The following is a 24,497-nucleotide window of genomic DNA, read 5'->3' as shown; positions in this document are numbered from 1 at the left end:
AGCCAGAACAAGCTGATGCTATCTTATCTTGATTATTATCTGCTTGGCGATATTAGCCAATTACTTTATTTTTAGACCTATTACTATTTCTATTAGGGCTTTTCATCTACCCAGATTTAAGATGTTACAGTCTGTAGGCATAATTCAGGGAATTTCTGTTGATAATTCTAGATTATCATAACTCTTGGATGGTATATTCCACCTTGTGACCCGGTTTTCTCTATCTTGCACTATGTTGTTCTGGCTTGAACAACTGTTCATTTTCTTGCCATACTCACGGCAAACATGAAAAAGCATAGTAGACTAAAATAAAATTTCGAATCCGACTCCTTTCTAATAACTCGTGATGGCCTTCTTCTGAAATTACATGCAGTCACGAACGTCGATGGGGTTTATAGTCTAGTCTCATATTGTTTCCGTGATTTTAGTATTGCATTTTCTACTAGCATCCTCTCTCACAAACACAAAAATGTATCGTAGATAATACTTTCCTCACAATATATTCGTCTGATATGAATAGATTGACTTGTATCCATTCAGATTTTGTTCCGTATTGCACTATTGTTTTGTTTGAAGATTCGCATTTCTCTTCTGATTCACTTGATTACAAAGTAATTGAGTTTCCCTACTTAGTGGTCTCATAGAGCAGGAAAAATTCATCACTTCACATTTATGATTTTCAGTACGGTTTTTGAAATTGATCTATCCATCTTTTTCGTGCATGGAGAAAATACAACTCTATCACAATTATAGAGAGATTAGAAATGGAAGGAACAACAGATATTTGAATATGAAAAAATCATCGATCTTAAGCTTATTAATCGTACTAAACCCAAACCTTGGGTTTATCAATTTCTTCTTTTTTCTTCTCCCCTTCTACCACTACAGCGTAGGGGTCGGTCTTATTAATTTCTAAAACCTTAAAAACCCTGAATTCCTAGCTTAATATTGTCACTTGTCTCTACATACAAAGTAAACAATGAAAAATGAGTATTCAATATCTGTAACTGGTGATTTCCATTCATATTAAGGATTCTTCACATTGAGAGTTTATCAATTCATATTAAGGATTTTATAGCATTGAGACCATTTTTCATATATGTCTTGGCTCTTGGGATTCTGAGAACTCTTACGTAAATCTTATAGAGTGATTTTCCTGCGATGAAATCTCTATTTACCTGTTCAAGGTTCAGCTGGTGAGTGAATTTTTCAGCTATTCATGAAACACTTGCCAACAGTAACTCCATTATTGTCACTCTAATCACAAGACAATTATCACAAGACACAGACCGAGGTGCTATTGTTCCATTATGAATGCATCTTAAGAAAGCGTAGTGCGAAGGAACGATAGCAGCTAAGCGAATTACACTCTTCATTGTTTCCTACTTTGAAAAGTTCACTGGCAATTCAAAACAGGAGCGGCCACTTCCCACAGAGAAGACAGAGCTCTTTTCATTTCCAAAAAAGGCGCTGGGAAAAAGTGCAGCGCGCCAGTTTCAAATTTTAATTAAACCGGAGAGGTTTTTTGAAACTTTCCATTCTTAAATACCTTTTGAATCCACTCTTACACTTTCCCTCCCCTAAATCTAACACAGGTCCACTCTTTCCCTTCCCTTTTCTCATTCTATTCCTCTCTGTTCGTTCTCCTCGTGCATTCACCTTTACCAAGATTCTTCTAATCTAACAGACATTTGTACATTTATCTTTGTCCAGATTCAGCTCTCTGCACATCGTTAAGGATCCATTTTGCCTTAATGCGTTCACCGTTTGAGTGAAATTAGCTTTTCAGAGCTGCACTCAAGGTTATTCGCTTGCTCTGCTTGCTCGAAAAACATTCCCTAGAAAAGCCCTTTCTAACGAAACATCTCCAAACGCATTAAGATATTAAATCGCTACTGAGAAAAAAGATCCGGTCTCTCCTGTGTCGTACACCGTAAGTTATTTAAATTTAATCACCGAATCACTGCTTTTTCAACCCCAATTACGTTGATTCCAGTTAAAATAGTAATCAGTTTGATTATTACACGGAATTTAAGGAAAGTCGGATTTAAATTAAATCCTTTTGAATAAAATATTCACGGTTGATACAATTTCACAATATAATAAGAAACACATAGTAACGGTTGCACAACAGCCGGTTAAATTTTAACCGTGATTAATTTCACGAGAACCAATCAGAGAAACCGTCTTTCCAGATACGCCTTCTCTGATTGGTTCTCGTGAAATTAATCACGGTTGAAATTTAACCGGCTATTGTGCAACCGGGCCATAGAAATTCAAATGCAAACGATCAGATTATGATTCTTTTGAAATTTCCAGATAATTTTTAAGAGTAGAAAATGTATGAATATAAGAATATTCATCCATGTAGTAGGATATATAATTAAGTTTGTACTACCATGTACGAATAATAATGTTTGCATGTTTGCATGTAAAGATACTCTGTATCTTCTTTTCTCTGTAGTGCTAATAGCGAAGGAATTCGGTTTTGGCACGCCGGCATTAATAGTAGTACCCGAATTGAAATATAATTCTATAAACATTTGAGTTTGGAACTAAGCTTCATTCCAAATGTTCCATTCTAATTGAACACTGTCACGTGGTAATTTAAAACCACCAAATATTTTAAAATGAACCAATGAAATGTAATAGAACTATAAAATTGGAAAGAAGGTTAGACCTACTCAAAGGATAAATCAACTTAAATCAAGTATCATTAGCGATTAGGAGTAATAGCGTTATCAAAAACGATAGGAAAACATGTATAATTGTGATTTAATAATTATGAGAACCCATTGGTAAGATCAAAAAATTATAAAGCGGCTTACTTATTATTGGCGGATTATAAAAAATAAAATGCATGAACATTGAGGTTAGAATTATTTGTTTACATTTTGAAAAGAATTAGTCGATCTTGGATAAATCGATAATTATTAGAATCAATACTGAACGAATCAGCTGATTATTCGATCAAGCCATATAACAGGTTGAATTATATAAAATTTACTCATAAAGGATATATTATGTATACTAAAGGAAGTCGATGTGTAGAAATACGAACACCCATTATTTCTGTATAAATATTTATTATAATCTAAAAAAGCATGATAAATCAAGAGTATACAAAACTCATATAAAAACTAAATGTATTAAAATCGCATGTTAGGATTTATTTATGAAATCAATTTAAGATAAACACTCCATACATTTGTATAAAAACTCTTTTTTATTTAATTTTTTCTATTATAAAGCCGAGGAAGCCCTGATTCCCAAGGCAACCAATTGTATTGAGTTTATTAAATTGAAGGCCAATCAGAGAGTAGTTTACAGAATTATTCGTGGAAGAGACAAATTCTTCTGAAAACCTCCTTCTTCTGGCTTAAGATCCCGACCTGAGAGGATGCACATGGAGTTTAGGGTTCTTTCTCCTCTTTTTAAAATTTTAAAACTATTAAGCCAAACCCTTTTTTAATGTAAAGTATTTGTATTAAATGTTCAATTATCTGTGAACTCAGTGCTGTCAAAGAGTTCGTAATTTGTAACGATTCCCATAAAAATATCTTTAATTCGAAAGAAACTTATAAGAATCTGGATCACGCGTTAGCCCAGCAGTGACGAAAAGGAGCCTACCTAATTAATTATTGGAAATAATTAATTCAATCCACGAGACCATCAAGAACTTCAGTTCAGTGAGTGATAAGTCAAACGAGCTCGTTTTAGGTCTACGTACAGTGGGGGAATTAATAAAAAAGCGCTATTCAAATTAACTTGAATTAAATAAAAAGTCACCACGTGTTGAATAATATCACATAGTTCATAAGAACATTTTATAAATTTATTTAATACATGTAGGAAGCTTACTTCCATGCACAGCCCGAATTCATATAAATCCCTGAGATCTCATGTTTGAATATTAATTTATTAATTATAATTTTGTTAATTGAACAAAGTATATCATATCAAACTTATAGACCGAACAGGTTTTTGTTTGCAGAATTTTGTATTGATTGGAAGTATAAGTATCAGTATTAAATATAATATATTTATGAATTTGAAACTCACTATTGTGAATATTAGCAAAGCCTGTGATAATTATTCAGATTTTAGAAATAGATTATTTAAGTGAATTATAGATATATCGAATATTTTATGCACATCTTTTTTTTATGGGAATATATTTTGTGTTTTATGTCAGCATACAAACTCATAGAATTTTTTATTATATCCTAACTCATCTCGTGATATACAGTTTGAGCTGTTTTAATACCAACAAATATTTAGCAGCACTTAAAATTATTGAATCAAGTAATATTAATCTTATTCAGAGTACTCAATATTTATCATCCTTTGATGATGATATTCATCTCATCTACCAGAACAAGTATATTAAGAAATTATATTAATAAGGTTCCAGTTATATCATATAAGGATCCAGAGAGCTTCAAGAACTGGCGTTGTAAGTTCCAAGGAATTTTGGAAGGATATATTGGTGAATACTTGTATTCACGACGAGCGTTTTAAGAATCAACTAGAAACTACTATAGTTGGTCCTTATCATTCTCTAGTGGTGCATGGCTACTGATAATCAGTCATCAAATATTCTTTTAATTTCCTCACTGGTATCCTTCAAGAACTTCACAGAAGCAGCGGTAAGAATTATCAATCACCGGTCACTGAACTTTATGGTGATTATTTGTATTTATAAAATTCATGTTTCTACCACTGAGCTAGAGCTGAGGTTTGAACCCAGTAATTTTGCGAGCCGGACGGCCTTAATTTTTTGTGAATTTATTCGCAAAAGAGGGAATTTAGAGACTGCTCTTATAAATATCAGAAACATCGTATTATCTGTGAAGGGTTTAAAATTCACAACTTCACATCACTTAAGATGCCAAATATCGATACTAAGTGTATGATGCCAAAATTCAATGGACGTCCATCCTTATCCTTATTACATTCAGGAGCATATCCAAGAAGCAGAGAAATATAACTGTGTAGCGTCTAGAAAGTTTTGAGGGAAATTAATGAATTTAATACAAAACCAGTCCTCATTTTTGATTGATAGTGTGGATTCTTGAATAATATCACCAAGGAAGTGAGAAATTGATTAGCTGAAAAATTCAGATTAAGTGTATGCCCATTACCCAACTACTGATGTGACATGAGTTGAGTGCAATGATTGACATCAATATGTCGTAGTTGTTATAGCTATTGCCATCGCCTTGTGTTGTTCACTATCAAACTGTAACATAGAACATGGTATAAACTCATGCCATGTATCATTTCAGCCTCAGAAATGGCAGAACTCTCAAAATTAATGCTGCAATAGTACATGGAATATTGATGAAGGAGTAGCTGGATTGGTAGTCCATGCCTCTAAAATCAAGGAAATGTCTGATAGGTCAATGGTTTGCTTAATCGCCATTTCTCCTCCGCAGCTCACAAGTCTCACAACCAATAGGAAGCAAGCAGCTTGAGAATGTCACATGAAAGTCAAATATTTGTATAATTGATTGGACAAAATAAATATTGTTTCATTCGAAAGAAATTTTAACAAAGTGAATAAAACTATTCAGAATAAGGTACAATATGATTATTTTTCAAATATAATTGATTTATTATACAAGGGACTATATTATAATTCATAAACAATCTACCACCATTATTGTTCGATTCTCATGAACTTCCAAAGGTCTCGAATAATTTAAGTGATCAATCATCTTTTCATTCAGTTGAGTGCTGTTTGGAAAAGGAAGTTTCCAAATGTGTAAGAAGTTTTTATTATCTGAAAAAATTAAATCAATTAGAAACATGAAAGAATTATCATTAATCCCAGACATTTTCATATTCATGAGACATATTCTTGTGTGTCATAGATCTGTATAACTCTTGAACAATATCCAACTTTGAGAAAAATGTATTTGAAAATGAGGCACTTACATTTTTGAATGACATGTAATTCAGATAATGTAGTCCATAAGGATTCATGACAATATCTACGTTGACACGTATCATCATAATTTGCAATGTCTTCTTGAACCATCTGGGCTTGTCGATCCACGGAAGATTAGTCAACGATTGTCGTAAAATTTCATTCTGGAAAAAAAATTTGGATGTTAAAAATCTTCTTAAGATGATAATTTTCATCTCATGACTGATGAGTAAAAATTGAGAGAAACAAAATTATAAAGCATAATTCGTAGAACCTTAATCGTATACATTGATATCTTTTCTAATAATTTATTTTTGAAGTATTTTCCAATTTATAAATGTTTTTTGTTTGTTTTATATTGTAAATTGGAGTGTTTTATTGAAAAATGTGGAATTGACACATAACCTAGCTACATTTCTACTGTTGTATAAACTAGAATTGAAACTGTTTTGGGCTTAAGCCTGTGGTATATTATATCTATTTGCATACATTTATTTAGCGTATGGCAGTTGTAACATATTTAATTTGGATTGATTAATAAGAATCCCTGGCTAAAATATTTATAGGTCTAAGTAAAGTAACTGGCTAATATCGCCAAAGAGATAACATAAAGATTAGATAATATCAGATTGTCCTGGCTAAACTGTACAACAGCCTAAGAGGAATTAAAATAATTTTTTGCTAATATATAATATATTATAAAATATTGAAGGTTGAGGTTAGGCATAAACATTTAGTGATCGGCGACCTAACGATCGACCGAGCCATGCAACGTAGAATCTGACCAAACACCTTGGCAGAAATTTATTGTGGCAAAACGGTATGCAATTTGAGGAACAAAAGGTCTCACGTGGCTAATTATTATGATGCATGAAACAAATAATAACCTATAAAAAATTAACTAGCATGTAGAGAGCATATTTAAAAAACCCAATAAAAATAATTAAATGTATCCAGGAAATAGGAGGTTACCAGGCGCATGAATACTGTAACAATTTGCATGCACCAATCACATAATGGCAATTGATAGGCGGCAATAGTGAGCCGATTAAAAAATATTTGTATATATTTCTACAAATAAATAGAATTTGTATAAAATAGTTGTATAATCTATGTTTTGGATATGGCCCGAAGGCAAAGAAATTATTAAATATACAACATAAGTAATAATTTAATATTTTAGTACAGTCTATTTGAGCCTTGAATGGCGGAGGACTAGGATATTCAAATTTTATGTAAATTTAGAAATCGGAAATGAGAATTGTAAAATTGAGAAAGGAGAACCGACACTCGCCTGCCAAATGCCACCATGAGAGGTCCCTAAAAATTATAGAGCGTAATACCTTGCTATATCTTGTAATAACTTAAAGTTAAATTGAATTACTAAATTTCTTATAAGACTTTGTGATGCTCTTCTAAAGCAAAAGTCATTTTCATTTTTAAATAATTTTGTAATCCCTTGGAAGAGACGACTCCGGCTACAATAGTCCAGGACCACCAGGAGTTGGATCGACATCAGCAGCTCATAAGAAAATTTCGACACGTGAGTGAGAAATATTGAAATAGTGATAGGGCGCCCTCAGTGCTTCGAAATTACATAAGAATCAAAGCTAGCTCGTCGAAAGGGTTTTCTTATAAATTAAGAATTTAGTAAAAAATACTTGCGCAAGTAAATATAGCATTAAAGGTATTTTATTAGAAGAGTAACGAGTCAATACATATCAGAAGTTCTATAAATCAAAGAAGTATAAAATCTAGGCTGTTGATACATATTCATATGATCTTTAATCTCTGCAATATAATTTGCGATAGTTTGTTGTAGCTCTGATTCACTAGATGAATTTATTGCTCTATTTATTCCGTCAGGTGCCGAATCTTGCACCCTAAGATAAAATATATATTCTTAACAAAGAAATCTATTAGAGACCATAGAATTTAATATATATATTTGGATCATTGGTTGTCAATTTATCAAGCCAATTTTAAGAAATCTATTTTACATAGAATTGTCCAAGTCAACAAGTATTAGCAAGCTAATATCGCAGCTACATGCGAAAGGATGCATATGATTATAAAATAAAAGCACATGGTAACGTTTCGTGCTATAAAATTTAGAGAATAGTATTTAGCCTGTGATATTTTATTGATTTCGATTATTGTTCTATTTTTATATTATATATTTTTTATGGCTCTATATATTTTTGCTATGATTTATTTTTTGCAATATTTGTCAATATATGTATCAAATTGTTTATGGTGTGCAATTATTTTAATTCCTCAATACTATAGGATAAGTACCATATATATATATTTATTTTTTAATGAATTATCAGAATTATTGTGGAAGCTCATATCTGGACCTATAAAGATCTTTATGAGACTGTATTCTATTGAAAACCACGACCTAATTTTTATAATTATATTGAAATATTTCATGCTCTACCGACTGATGCCAAGCAGGAGGCTAATCGTTATTTAAATATAAAAAATAACGTGACACAGTATACACAACACATTTATGATCACAAAATTCGAAAAAAAGAAAACAATAGAAAAATTCATATATAAAACGAATGAAAATATCTTAGTCACTTTTGATCTGGAAATTAGAGGCATGCTTCCAGGGTATTCAAGTAGGCTATTGATGCTGGTTTAGCCACCCAGGAAATCTTCATGTGCACCCGTGTATGCTGATCTGGGACACTCCTCCACTATGAAAATGTGTCTCACAGTCTGGACTGCTCCACACTCACAGAAAGGGGAGTCAGCCTTCCCCCACTTATGCATTAGATAGGCACATCTACCATGATGAGTTCGTACCCTATTCAATGCCGACCATGTTTTACGAGGCAAATCGAAGCCTGGTGGCCTTTTGGCTACAAATGGGATGTCAATGTTCTGCTTTGCTGACCACGCTTGTTGCCAGGCCTCAGTTAAACGGAAACCTGAATCTAAGGCTGTAATTGCCGTCCTAACCGGTGGCTTACGAGATTGCAGGCGGCTCTGATTGGCATCTTATATATCCTCATGTATTGGCAGGCTTCGATTTTCCTGTATCTTCTTGTACTCTCTTGTGAGGGCATTCATGCGTCGAAGATTTGGGGGTGGGATGTGACTCAACACCGGGAGCCATTCCACAGGGGTAGATTTCAGAACACCACCTATCATTCTCATTGAGTTATTTAGCTGAACATCAACCCTATGAACATGAGAGCTATTCATCCAGCAAACACAACATTCTACACAACACAACACTACAAATTTGAAATCACATAGCAATTTCAAACTCAAAAGTCCTTTTAAGGACTACCAGACAAGAAATCTTGGACCTTCAGTCCGGATTTGCCATTTGAATGTAGAGAGTATAAGCTATTCTAAAAGTCAATATCTTTCAAAGCGTTTGAGACAAGACAACATTGACCTGGTTGCCATTCAGGAAACACACTGTAGCTCTGAAGATCAGCTGAAAAGAAGAAGTACTATACCTGGCTATGACCTACTTGGTGCTACATATCATAATGTATATGGAGTTGCAACCTATGTGAGATGCAATATAGACAATGCCACCCTAATCTCCACCTCAACAGACAATGACATCAATGCTGCTGTAGTCAAGATAGGAAATATCACAGTGACTAACATCTACAAACCACCTAACACCCCATGGCCAACTGCAGTGATCCCAATTCAGCCTCACCCTGCTGTTTATTTAGGGGATTTCAATAGTCACCATGAACAGTGGAAGTATAGGGACTGCAATGCAAATGGTGAAGCTGTGGTGGAATGGGCTGGAAGTGGAAATCTTAATCTTGTGTTTGATGCAAAAGATCGGTTCACATTTAAATCTGCAGCTTGGAGGCAGGAGTACAATCCAGATCTATGCTTTTCCTCAAGCGATAACAAGGGCCAACCACTTTCAATCACCAGACGAGTTCTCTCTGACTTTCCACACAGTCAGCATCGTCCAGTTCTCATAGAGATAGGTCACCAGGTCCCACTTGTGACTTCCACACACATCCAAGATGGAACTTCCAAAAAGCTGACTGGGAAAGGTACTCAAAAGAACTTGATAAATGCCTGGGTTGGATACCTCCTCTAAGTAAAAATTATAAACGATTTGTTGGGGCAGTCAATAGTACAGCTAAAAAGTGCATCCCAAGAGGGTATCGCAGAGAATATATTCCAGGCTGGTCCCAGAATAGTGATGAACTTATCAAACCTCTCCGGAGACGGGTGAGCAAGAGGTGGCAGATGAGCTCCTTCATAGTCTTGATGAGGCAAGAAAACAGAAATGGATGAAGTGGTTGAGAACATGAACTCCAAACCTCAGTCGACAAGCATGGGCTCTTCTAAGGAAATTGGGCAGTGGAGCACCATGGAAAGACAAAAAGCAGGTGTCTCTGCAAACACAATAGCATCTCACATAGTGGAAACATCCAGAGCACAAGTGGACAGAGAACACTCGACCAAAATAAAACATGAGCTGAGCCAACTTAAGAGACAGGCAACAGAGAGTGAATTCAGTCTCCCTTTCACCCCAGAAGAAATCGCATCAGCTCTTAAGCATGTAGCTTCTGGAAAAGCACCAGGATTTGATAGTGTAAACCCAGAATTTCTAGTTAAATGTGGAAAATATGCAAAGGTATGGCTGGCTAAATTCTTCACTGATGTTATGCAAACTGGCAATGTACCCAAAGAGCTAATGTACTGGAGAGGCTAATCTATAATAGAGTATGCCAGAAAATATTTGAAATCATACCTCTTGAGCAGGCTGGGTTCAGACCAGACAGGAGCTGTGTTGATCAAGTTCTATCACTTACAACATGCATTGAAGCTGGTTTCCAGAAGAAACAGAAAACATCTGCTGCCTTTATCGATTTATCAGCAGCTTATGACACTGTTTGGAGAGAAGGTATGATCTATAAGCTCCTAAAAGTGATCAAGTGTTACATAACAGCTCGTCTTGTGAATAATATGCTGAGTGATAGAACTTTCAAAGTCATCATTGGATCTGATATAAGCTCACAAAGAAAACTTAAGAATGGTCTGCCTCAGGGCTCAGTTCTTGCCCCTCTCTTGTTCAGTCTGTATATTGCTGACATGCCAGAAACCTTGTCTAGAAAACATGGCTATGCTGATGACTGGGTATTATCAAAACAGTGTAAATCATTTGAAGAGTCAGAGAAAATTCTTACAGATGAATTGAGAGGGATGGGTAGGTACTTTCGAAGATTGGCGTCTTCAACCAAATGCCAGCAAAACAGAAGTTGCATGCTTCCACCTGAACAATAGAGAAGCTAACAGAGAGCTAAGAATTCAATTCGAGAATAGAAGCCTTAATTAAGCACAATAAGGCTCCAAAATATTTGGGCGTGATACTTGATAGGACACTTTCATTCAAAGAGCACCTAACAAAGACAGCAGAAAAACTATTTGCATACAAATTCCGTTCAATAAAAAAAAAAATATATATACTAGTACCATTATTACATTTTTTAAATCGAACACGACAAGTTTTGGCCTTAATGCATTATCAAGTGATCTTTCACAATCAAACTTGAGGACCTTTGAAAATGGTATTATTGCTGAAACTTGTCATGTTGGATCAAAAATATAGGATACTAGTGATTTTCTATAATTAAACCTGCATACAGCCCTATAAAAATACTTAATTTAAGCATACTCTGTTATATACATAAGACGACTATGACATACTGTGATGTAAAAGAGGAGTTTGGAATCATGGAACTATCGAAATAAGATAAGATAAGAAGAGATGATAGATTATTATTAATGATATTATTTTAAATAATTAACAAATTAATCACATGGGCCACATTCTTGAGACATGTCTATGAGGTAGTTTCCTTGGAGGACTTCAAAGAATAAATTTAGTGCAAAACAATGCCATAGTTTTGATAAGCAATCTTGATTGCCAAAATAAAACTATAAGATTAAGATTTTTCACTGTGTGATACCATATGCTACGCCTTTGTATTATCCTATTAATAGTAAATTATCACTTTACCTGATTGGCGATTCGCTGGCCTGTATTGTAAGGATAGAGTATAACTAAGTTGATAAGGATGCATGATACACCATAATTTATCTTTGTCATTAGATTATCTCCCTGTAAGAAAAAGATGAAAGTTCAAATATCATTTATCAGTGGTATTGTGGTGCCAGTTGTCGAGAATATACATCACTATCGATAACTTAAAAATCAAATAAATAAATTTAGTACTGGTTCATGACTCTTTACTTTAACTCTGAATGGAATAAGCTGGAAATAATAAAGCTAGAATGCAACCTAGACTTTCTGTGTTGTTGTGAAAATGTTGATGTGGTTAATATTCATAATACAAATGGATATGACTTTATTTTGTCAAAAGCACTGGTTCATTAACTCCTTTGAGATATTACTATTGTAGTTTCTCACTTGGAGCCCTCATGAGTATGTATATTATTTGGTATTATTAGTTACTAAGTTTCTCTCCATTGATTGTTGTCTAAAAGTTTTTATTACCATATTTGGAATACTTGGGTGTGCCTTGTTTCGACCAATGGCTGTAGAGCTCAGTTCCTATTGGTTGACAGCTAATGGCAAATCGTACGGCTCCATCCACAAGATATATTCTGCTGTTCAATGCTTCCAGTTCACTTATTATTAGTAATGCTATACAATCAAAACTAGTATCTCAAATTGTGATAGACATCTATAACTATAAACCTTCAAGTTCCGGCTGCAAAAAAGGATGGTTGAATTTTATACGTGATAAATTTCACGAGAACCAACCAGAGAAGGCTTTTTCGAATATACCTTCTCTGATTGGTTCTCGTGAAATAAATCACGAAATTCAACGGTCTTTTGAGCAACCGAGCCATAGTAAATGATTTATCGACTTAACTCATAATTTTTTCCAGTGAAATTCATTCAAATAACAAATATTCACACAATAAATTAATAATTAACCTAATTCTGTTATTCACAAGATATTTTCTATTCTATCTGCATTATCAGATGGAAAAGGGTTCAAGGCAATTCCAAGGACTAAGCGCAACATGACCGTATATCTCCTGATTATATTTCATGAATTTTTCCATTTATTGGAGCAGAAGCACTCATGTTGGTATTTATGAAATTTCAATCTCTCACCTTCAGAATGATGAAGAAATCCACACAGCTGTTAGTGAAAATCACTAAGCTGATGACAATGATGGCATATCCTGCATTTGTTTCGCAGTCCTTGAAGTTCCTGTTATGACATGGAATAATTTTCCTTCAATTATATAATCAAACTTGATCTAATAACTGATTGAACGAGAATTGATATTCAAATTATTAGTTTTCCCCTGCTGTAAACTTTATTCAATGATTTTTTTATAAACGTAAAATATGTGTATAAATGGCTCTTAAATAGTCATTCTTTGTCCTGGAGAAGTATAGTTTGCTTGATTTCGGAAAAAATCTGGTGTGGCGCACTCACACAACTTTCCTTGCCGTTATGAAAATTGATCAGCTGACGCTAGTGTTCCCGTCGCATCTAAGTCTACTATTCAAAGATTTGATCCAGCTGTTGACAGGGCAATAACGCTGAAGACACACGAGGTGTGCTATCTCTTCATAGTGGATCATTTATTTCGAGCTTATTTTTAATTTTAGGTGAAAATGTTACTGAACATTAACTGTAGAGATTCTTATGCTCAATCTTTTCAACTCAAAATTTTTTGTTTAAATTGTATCTGAAGCCTGATAATTGAGAATATAGAATCAAAATTGCATAGATGGGGCGGAGATCCTGAAATTTTTACAGATATGGGACTTGTGGCAGTTCATAGAGCTTATCGATGACTATTTCAGGTGTAACTTTAATTAAAATCGTTGGAGCCGTTTTCGACAAAATCGCGAAAACCCCTGTTTTTGACAACATTTTCGTCATTTTAGCCGCCATATTGAATCGCATTTGATCGAAATTGTTCGTGTCGGATCCTTATATTGTAAGGGCCTTGCGTTCCAAATTTCAAGTCATTCCGTTATTTGGGAGATTAGATATTGTGTACACAGACGCACATACACTCATACACACACACACACAACACACACACACACACACACACACACACACACACAACACACACACACACACACACAACACACACACACACACAACACACACACACACACCACACACACACACACACAACACACACACACACACAACACACACACACACACACACACACACACACACCACACACACACACACAATATCACCTGCGGGTGAATAGGAGTACCTATATAGGTGAATTGAGAATGTTCATTTTAGTGGTTGTCATGATAAGAATTCATTCTCATATATCACTTGGGAATAAAGTGGATCAGTAAAAATCCGTAAATCAGTAAATCAGTAAAAAATAATATTGCCTTTATTGATCGAAATCATTCAACAATAATTGTTTTTCAACATTACATTTTTGGCATTAAATCCGTCGGAGGGAGAGGAGTACGACTATCAAGTGAATCAGTGAAACAAATTCAACAATACAAAACAAATTCAATAAAATTGCTATTCAATAATGGATAATGAATGATTTAAAAATTGAATTGCATCATCCAACAAATGAATAATTTTTCTATGGTAATTTAGACCAAACATGATGTGTGTCTTGAATCTGATGATCTTTTTGAAGCTGATTGACAAAATGATTGCGGTTTTGTCTCTGATGGACACGTTATTCATCGGTCCCGGCTGCCTAAAAAGCAGTCGTTAGGTCATGTCAGGTCCTAAAATTGATCAATTGCGACATGACACCAGACCTGAGCAAGACAGGTCACTCGATATTATTATTATGTTTCCAGCGTTAGGAATTGGAATAATCACTGCACATGAAAAAATGCGACTTAACTATCTACTAGGAGCAATATTTATTTTGTGTGGAAAGTTGTACATTTTGAAAAAATTCTTAGCTTATGAGACTAAATATTGATTTTGAATTCTGTACAGTACCTGATCAATCTTTGATGACATCTTACAATGCGGGACATATCTCTCTTCAAGTTCTCATGTTGAGCTCTGACATTATAATTTTCATTATCTTGCTGATGTGTTTCATGTCTTATCCGATCTGTGATCTCGAATTCTGGAAAATCTTTTGAAAGATGTTCGATCAGAATAAAGATGGTACCAAAATCGGCAAGGAGTCTTTCGGTGGCGAGACTTACTGAAATTTGTATGCAGTAGGTTTCAATTGTATAAATGAAAATCATTAGACTTTGAAAAATGTAGATGTAAACAAAAAATTCGAATTGGTTGACATGAGTAGGACTCCAATAAGCATAGGGAGCAGGTAGATCTATTGAATTCCTCTCGAGACCGATTGAGTACCTTAATAACTCGTTGAACAAACTCTTGTTGATAAATCCTAAATAAGCTACAACAAAAACAGCAAAAATATTTTTAGACGTCTTTTCCATCTGGATTTTCGTCTCGTTGTAGTAGGTTTCAAATTGTTTCCATTTCTCATCTCTGCGAAAGAATTCAATACGATTCACGAGGAATTCGTCCTCTATCAACTCCATCAATCTGGTGTTTTTGTGTGGTTTCAAGGCAAGTTCTAAACTGTTGGAGATAATAAGCGTTATAGTAAGAAATTCTTTTACTCCTAGAACACGTTTCTCAAAGCTCTCCTGTTCTGTGAGAATAACCATAAGGCTGTTCAAAGCTCCTATAATACCAATAATAGTTATCAATATACATGGTAGGGAGTTGTATGGCCGATCATAGCGGACCAAGTCTATGTATTTCCTCATGAAAACGGTTCTCTCCATTTTCAATCACGGAAGAAACAATGTTAAATCTCACAAATGATGTGTATGCGTTTGATACTGAAATTCAATAATAAAATGTTTTTGCAGACTGAACTGACTGTTACCAGAATATCGCTCTGTGCAATCAATTGCTTTCACATTGATGTCTCTGCTCACAACAAACGATTTGGCGGAATACTTATAGACCTATAATTATTCTGTGAACAGTCAGGTGAATATTTCCCAAAATAGATGTCTGCATTCCATCACACTTATGATACAATCGTTCTATAACCTCGATGTTTTGCATGATCAACGTGGTAACAATTATGAAAAGATGAATGTTTGAATGTGATAAACCTTCAAAAACTATGTATAAAAGTAATGAAATGAACAAATAATTTTTGAGATTTCCCGACTTTTCAAGTGTTCTGATTTTCAGTGCTTCCTTTCTTATCACATCAGTTTGATGACTCCATCAGTCTGCGGTATCGCTGGAACACCTAAAAAAACTTGATTCTTTTGAAATCACGTTTTTGAAATAGCTGGAACACCTAAAAAACTTGATTTTAGTCAAGTCTCATACTGTGGTTGGTTCACAATCTTGAAAAATTCAATAAAATTTCACCTTTTATCACTAAGATCTCTGTTAGAAGTTGCAAGTGATCTGTTGTTATCTAGCAATACTGAACTGAACTGAACTGAACTCCCGATTATCAATGAGTTTTTATTCTGGTTGTGATCAGCTTTTAGGCTCATTTGATGAGAAAAGTTGGTCTGAATTGTTATCAGATCCTCCTTGGATAATCGTCATGCAATTATTGGGAGCTAATAATAACAGTGATTCGGAGCTGAAAACACTTAATGATTGCTTTCATAATGACAGCAAAACTATAATGTCTGTTCCTTGAATCACAGTTATTATTATGAAGCCCAAGTTGGAACATCTTGGAATGGATAATTATAATAATTATACTGTAGAAACAAAAACTGTTGAAGCTATCATTATTTTTGAGAATAGCTAGTGAAATTACTGAGAATTACTGAAATAACTGCCATCTTTCAAGAATAAGAAAACTTGAAGGATAGTCTTCCACAGCATGCCAACCAAGTAGGTTGTAAGACTCAAAGGAAGCTCCTTGTAATATTTCGAGGATGTCTACAAATCATCTATGAATAGTAAACTTCTATCTGAACAAGTTCATTCAATTGCTAACAATATTCAATTGTAATGGAATTATCGCGTACGTCTAATAACAGTAAATCAATCGATTGATATTTTTTATTTGTTTTAGTATATAGAATAATGAAAAATATTGTGATTTTCGCCAAGAGTTATAAATATGGAATTAATACAAATTTTTCGATAATCTTCTTCTTTCAGCTTAATCGTTTGATTGGTTGGCAGCCTTCCATCTAAATCTGTCCATTGCTACTCTCTTCCATTGTACATAGCTCATAGCACCCAGATCCTTCGTCATTTGTCTTAAATATTGCAGCCGGGGTTTCCCACGACCTGTTCGTCCATCAACTGTACCTTCCAGAATACTTGACGAGAATGCGTCGTGTATTTAATTTGTCTAATCCAATAATGTCGTCAGTCCCTGAGAAAATTCAGAATAGATCTTTTTTCCACCGCCTTCTATTATTCTTTTGGATACTAGTCTTTTAAAAATCAATTGATAAGTGTAAATAATATTCGACTTGAATCTCGAAGTTGGATCTCAACCTAACCAATCTACTCATGCAATATATTGTGAATGAACTGAAGAACCGAACATTGCTCATAAAAAAATTCAGACGTTGCCTTTTCATGCCTTTAAAATTTTTCAGCATTCTATTCCACAAACATAAATCGCGTGATAATAGGTGAAGGACTACTGAGTGAAGCATCACAATATTGGAAGAAATAATGGGATTGATAATAATATCACTGTGTTTTATCCTATACGTTCTTCAGTCCTCAAGTAAGTATTCTAAAGTAGAAGTACCTCATGTTCACTTTGTTGTTTAGTGCCACTAGTACCCTGAAAGAACCCTTTTATCTTCTATTTTTTTATTTACACACAACATGATTCGAACTACCAAGTCATTTTCAAGTGTGAATGAACAAGAATGACATGTAAGTTTCAAACATCAAATGAAAGAATATGCGCCTTACGTATTTGAATGTGAAATACATCATGTTTCATATCTAAAAAGATCATAATAATTTGGGATAAAATGTGTGTCTTCAGATATAAGACAACATTCACCAGGAGTAGCAAACTATCGGAGTTATTATATGTAAAGTTACTGTTATATATATTTGAGTAATGACCCTATTCCTATGTCAACTATTCTCGAGATGTTTTAAGTACAATCTAACCCAATTGTATATGCTCGAACTATATATATACGATTACACAAGGCTTGAACAAACCACGATAATTTACCTTTCAGAAAATCATGTGAAATCCTTCAATTGGAATGCATTTGACAATAATAATTATTTATAGATATTAAAAAGGATTGATCTTCCCTTTTATAAGTTGTATTGTGATGTATTATGATACTCCCTCATCCTTCTCTTGTTCGCATCCTTCCTCTCCATACTCGTTTTCTTTTTCTCATTGTTAATTGTCCTAATGGAAGAGGTCCCATGAACTCTTAGAAGGTAAAAAGTGAATTTGGCTCTCCATTTAGTCACGTTGTAATTCACGGACATTCCGAAAGTTTTCCACATTCCTCTAATTCTGATAGGAAATGAGAAGCAGATTGTTGTAACAGTTGTTCCCGGGCACGGATGCAGTTTTGAAACTTTTCAAATTGGTGACTTTAGACGTGCTTGGGGAGCCTAAGCTAACAGCATTTCAAATGTCCTGGCCCGCATCGATTGGCCTTAATGACCGTCTCAAAGTGTTGAGTCTGCCTTTTTCCAGCACCTATAACATTCTCTCATCCCATACTCTCTCTCCATACTCTTTTTCTTTCTATTCTTCTTCCACCCTCCTCTCCACAGTCACTTGCTCTCATCGATCTCTGTACCTTTGCAGCCAGAAAGCCATTCAAAAAGAATCCCAAACTCCCCCACAGGCTTGTAATCTCCATCCATTCTACAGTTGAGAAAGACACCTGAACAGCTAGATCTGAACACAGCCAAGGAAATGCAAACCAAGAGTTAACGTTGAAGTTTACTGGCGCCCTAAGAGGCTTATAAAGTTCAGAAATTACTTTGCCAAAGAATGGGGGCGCAAGCTTTGAGACCCTGGTCGGCTGTGAAAGTTCAACGCTTTGTGAAACGATTGAATTCACCAATAAAAACTCAAAGGTTCCTGCAATATCAACACTTCAACAGTTTTGTTCCAAGAACCGAGCGAACCTGCAAATATAACCAAGAGTTAATTAATCTGGCAAACTTCTGAAGTGATGATGATGACTGGATGGCAAAACAATACCCATCAAATATTTTGAATTGCTCACCTTGCTGCATAGAATATAATCTTCTTATCTCCTGGATATGATCTCTGGATCTCTAGGTATCATTTTTGGAAATTTTATATCTTGTGAAGGTGATGTTGTGAGAATATCAATATTGAATTGAAACAACTACTTGATGTTGTCAAAGCCGTTAGTTTATTGAAACAATTTGAGATACTGGAGATTGATAATGGTGTAACAACCGAAAGTAGAATTTTATTTAAAAACCAGTGGGTTTGACAGAATCAAATCATTTCTATCTCATTTTTGGGCATTGGACTAGCCTATTTTAGAAAAATTCAACCTAAGATTTCACCTAGAGCTTCCAAATCTGTGAATATTCATTCTAAATTCTCTTACTTGATCCATACTATTCGGATCATCGAGACGCTATTTGATTCATACTATTCGGATCATCGAGACGCTATTTGATTCATAATTGGATTCAGTGACTTGAATTATCTGCTTCAATCCAATTCAAATTCTAAGTTTTGTAAATTTTTAAACATCTAGGCATTTCGACGAATGGAAGGAGAAATTATAAGGAGTCGCGTTTTATTAAAATAATAATAATTATTTTACAAAGCGTAATCCATTTTTAACATCGCTATGAACAATAAGGCTGATTTTAATATTATTCCTTCATTTTCTTCCAGGTTCCAGTTGCTGCGTCCACGTTCCACGGAATCACCTCTGGTAAGATACTCTTCCAAAACTATCACTACTTTCATAACTGTTCTAGTATGTTCATAATATTCACCAGTTAATCTTTGGAAATATTTAATAAACACTGGAATGTTGTCTAGAAATATCACGAATTTATTGAAAAATTACATACATGTTTAAACACCTATGGTGTCAGCTTCAGTGTGAAAATTAAAAACTAATCCGAAGACAAATATTAAATTGAATAAGAATTAATTGGAGATTGCCGGTCTTTACAGATTGATAAAATCATTCATGAACAGGAATAGTTGTTGACAACAAAAGCCTTAGTTTATTCTCACCAAACCAGCAGCCATATTTGCAAGTTATTGTCTCCTTTGTTTCAACTAGAAGAAGGACAAAAATGTAATGAAAAGCTGTAAAGTATCTTTATAGCTGTGCGATTCTTGGATGATAAAATACGTGAAGACTTTAGGATCTGCCAGATTCTCCAAGTGAGGAAGAGAGAAAAATGATATGGAAGTGAAACGGAGAATGTGTGAGAGTTGCTGAGGTGTGTGATTTTACGCTTCTATCAACCAAGAACGGGAGGATTTTTGGAGCTAAGATTCTTACCCTAATACTCATGCGCACTAGATTACGTTAGCGTTGTTTGTTGATCCTGACTGTTTTACGTCGGCCTTCCAAATCCCACCATAGTGAAACAGACGAGACCGCATCTTGATTTTCTTCTCTCTTTCCCTCACTATCATGACCAATGCCTTCCTCATCATCTGTCTTCCTTGTTCACTAGAACGGAGTAGCAGGCACAAATGAAATATAAAGGTGGCAGTAAAATTTTCATCATGTTTTTCACCGGCGTTTCTCTACAACCGGGCTCTGTCCCATTTATCTAACAAATGTGGTGCTAGGCTATGATTTGTCTGCAATTTGGTGCTCACTGCTGCTGCAACCTATTTGCATGCTTTGCAGACAACTCACCAAAAGTGAAGTGCGCTCATGATCCTTCGGACCACTCCACATCATCTTCATGCTGCACTCTGATACTGTTTATCCCAAATATTGTAGCCCACTTTAGTGACTCTCACTATATTGAATTTTACTCGAAACTGTTACCATTTCTTTTATTATATGGTATATCATGACTTGAGGCTAATATCAATTTTTCCTATTCAAATTATGCTGCAGGTTCATTATTATATGAAAATCATGTAAATGGATGAAATTATGTAAATAAAACGGATATTATGTGAAATGTTGACTGTCATAAATTCATTATAGTCCAGTCAAGGAAAGGTTATAGAGGGAAAAGTTTGGAAGACAATTTTTGACCTAGCAGTTCTGTTTAGGGGAGTGAGGAGGTAAACATATCAAAAGTCCTCACGCCCTACTAAGGGGGTTCAAAGGTGCCATTTTTTTTGTTTCTCGCAAATAACACGAAAACTATGTATCTTACGGACATAACTGTTATATACGAAATTGAAGCTTGCATAATTTCCTACAATATTCATCACAACTTTTTCTATATCTTCTCTAGTTTTCGAGATATCCGCTCTTAAAGATGTGACATTTTAAATGTTACACTTTTTTAGAAAAAGTTGTAAGATGAATATTGTAGGAAATTATGGAAGCTTCAATTTCGTATATAACAGTTATGTCCGTAAGATGCATAGTTTTCGTGTTATATGCAATAAACCAAAAAATTGTACCTTTGAACCACCCCACCCCCTTAGCACAGTGGGAAGGGGTTGGTCTTAGTTTTGTTGCAAAATGTATTTCAACTTTCGTTGCAATCCATCAAGTAGTTTTTCAGAAATCGTAAACAGTGAGTCAGTAAAGGATTTCACAAGTATAGATTAATGTTTTTCATTATAATATTAATTATCAGATTGAAAGTTCTTTGGAAGTATTTCAAAAAAAGTACAATGTAAACTGTAATACTCCGTAAAACACCGTTATTTTCCTTGTATTTCATTTCCTACACTTAAAATTCTAGATTTAGAATCCTGATATGGAAAACAATAATAGGAAAGTCAGGAATAAGCAAGAGTGGTACGAGACCTGTGAAACAGAGAAGGAGAAATGCAGGTGGAGAAAGAAAAAGAGAGTGAGTCTGTGATTAGAGAAATGGCGAGAGAGAAAATGTAGGATAAAGAGAGATAAACAAACTGAATACTAATTTCTAAGCACTCAAACAAGCTGAGCTGCTCTTTAATTAGATTTTGAGAAGCGTTGAATCTAAAAATTAATTTCCCGTAGTAACCCTCTTGAACAAGCTTAGAGTATTCTCCAATTTCAACCACAGCCCACAGAGCGCGTGCTATTCTCCAGTTCTCAAAGACTTCCTACCTGCGATTCGTCTGATAATTTAACAACGTTTTGCGTTCTTGAAGATGATTAGCCCTACTAATGCATTATTTTCCTCATTATTTAGCGAGGTCTCTAATTACCTAACGTCTCATATTATAACCACAAGCCAACTCTTGAATTGAAACCGCTTATGCAATACGCAGTTTACCCACAACAAAGGGTGTATTATTTGTAGAAATAATTGTCAAAATGAGGAAAATCTGATCCTCTATGATTAATCAGCTCTTTAATATACTCAATTTGAGGAAGCTCTATGAAACAAGCTCTTTAACATTAATTTCAATTTTCATTCTTCGAATAATGCGGATATGGATCAATTTCTTTTTTTAGAATGTGGAATGTTGAAAAAATGAAATGCTATCGTATATTTACTATACATAATTGAATTGATGCTGACAGAATGAGTTTCTCAAGTAATAACATAATGTTTGTTACATTTATAATAAAAATTATAAATTAGTTCGCCCTAAAATGTAGGAAGCTCTCATAATATGTAATATGTTTTGATGTTTACATGAGTTTGTGGATTTAAGTAAAAATTTCAATATTTTTTGCAATTGTGAAGGAAGAGTTTTGTTTAGATTTGTATTTGGAAATTGATCAATCTGATAAATTCAAAATTTATTGTAGTAGATACATTTTTGGACTCAAAATTGTGTACGAATAATATCATTTAAGTTACGTAAGTAGCATAACCTTTAGACTGTGTATTCTAAATTAAGGTTTGAAACAGTTTTGGGCAAATGCCTGTTGTTTTTACCTGAATTGTATTTGCATATGAATAAATAAATAAATAAAAAATTCCCACTTGGCAGTTTGTACATCTCTCCTAAGAGACTTTGAATTCAGTAATAGTAACAGAAAAATCAGCTTATGTGTAATAATAGCTTTAAAACGATATGCGTAGAATAGGTTCCATTGAAATCATCATCCAGATTCGACATAACATTATCAATCATCAATTCAGAATCAAAGTAATTTCAAAACTAGACTGGTGTATTCATATCCCAAACACAACTTATCCAGAATTAGAGAAAAAACGTGATAATTGAAATCTCCTGGCATCTCTTAAAAACCTTGATCGTATCTTGCATTGCCTTATCTCCAAGGGCAGCAGGCTAGGATTTGGGAATAATGGAAATCAATCAATTTATAAAAGTCGTGAAAGTTATTCCATGATACATTTGACAACATTATTGGTTCATAATGAGCTCCGCCGACACATTCGATAACAATTATGATGTCATGAGTTGACCCACAGTCTACTAAGCTGCTATATCGACCAGAACATTGTTGTTTACAATGTAAGCTCACAGACCCCTTTGTTCCTCACGCCGTCACCCATAGCCCACATTGCATGTGTACCATGTCAACTCCCATGTATCCAATCAGCTACATTATAGTGTATATAGTACAGTACTATCATCAGATACAGTTTTGAAATAATATATAGTGAATCGGAATCCTTAGGGTTGCTTTCTTCTTCTAGTTTCCTGTTGGAATTCAGTTCGAACAAGTTTAAAATTAATATTATTCTGAATGCAATAACATAAGAATCGATGGATGTTCTTTCCTTCTAGGAGCACTGTGACCTACATTTTCCTGTTCTTATTTGCTGCGCACTGCAAAAGAATACTCAGCTGGGAGCCGTTTTCTTTCTAGGTTCTCGTTTTTTCCCACGATTTCAGTCCTGAATTCCGAAGATAGCAGTCAGTTCGTTCATGCGCACTTCACATGGGAGAAGAAATGCAGAAGTTTACAGGGAGCCATTCCCAATAGCTACTACAAAAGAAGTAGACTCTATCTGGGCCATCATCATCCACGATGTCAATGTATTCGAATAAATCCAATTTGGAGTAGAGCATGAAAATTTCTGCGAAAAAAGGAGAGGAAGGATTGGAGATCTTGAGTGGTGGATGAACTGATGGGATAAGCAAATAACTAAATCCTTTTTAAATCCCGTTCAACAGTTTGAAACAAAAAGATAATAGAGACAAAATAGCATATTTAGAGACAAATATCATTACTGATATAAGGGACATTGTAAATTAGAAGAAATAGGATGGAAATGGTAGGAGGAGTAAGTATGAATGATTATAAACGATGAATCACCTGATTTATTCAATTATTTATGGATTCAATTATAAATGATTATTATTCATTAAAAGAGGAGTAACTAACAATTATTAATGACTTACATGAGGAGTAACAATGAGGATTCTTTGCAATTGAGGCTGTGCAAAGGCTAAAAATAAACTTTCT

General features: G+C 34.4%; 2 protein-coding genes across 2 annotated transcripts in view; one reads left to right on the top strand and one right to left on the bottom strand.

Moving 5' to 3' along the window:
• The window catches only part of LOC111044919, a 310,482-nt gene that overhangs the window by 31,168 nt on the left and 254,817 nt on the right, over positions 1 to 24,497 (top strand). Inside the window, exon 2 of the mRNA XM_039436186.1 lies at positions 19,856 to 19,895. The gene's annotated coding sequence lies outside the window, so the exon portion shown is untranslated. The remainder of the gene's footprint in view (positions 1 to 19,855; positions 19,896 to 24,497) is intronic.
• On the bottom strand, positions 5,598 to 16,628 carry LOC120353248. Its single transcript, XM_039436187.1, has 5 exons — positions 14,941 to 16,628; positions 13,089 to 13,188; positions 11,961 to 12,062; positions 5,941 to 6,096; positions 5,598 to 5,785 (listed from the first exon to the last, which is right to left on the bottom strand). Exons 1-5 carry the CDS (start codon positions 15,759 to 15,761, stop codon positions 5,729 to 5,731), a joined length of 1,236 nt encoding a protein of 411 aa, XP_039292121.1. The 5' UTR covers positions 15,762 to 16,628; the 3' UTR covers positions 5,598 to 5,728.

This window comes from Nilaparvata lugens, chromosome 10, assembly GCF_014356525.2.
Source record: "Nilaparvata lugens isolate BPH chromosome 10, ASM1435652v1, whole genome shotgun sequence".
In the NCBI taxonomy this organism is placed as follows: Eukaryota; Metazoa; Arthropoda; class Insecta; order Hemiptera; family Delphacidae; genus Nilaparvata; species Nilaparvata lugens.
This window is presented reverse-complemented; position numbering and strand designations above follow the sequence as displayed.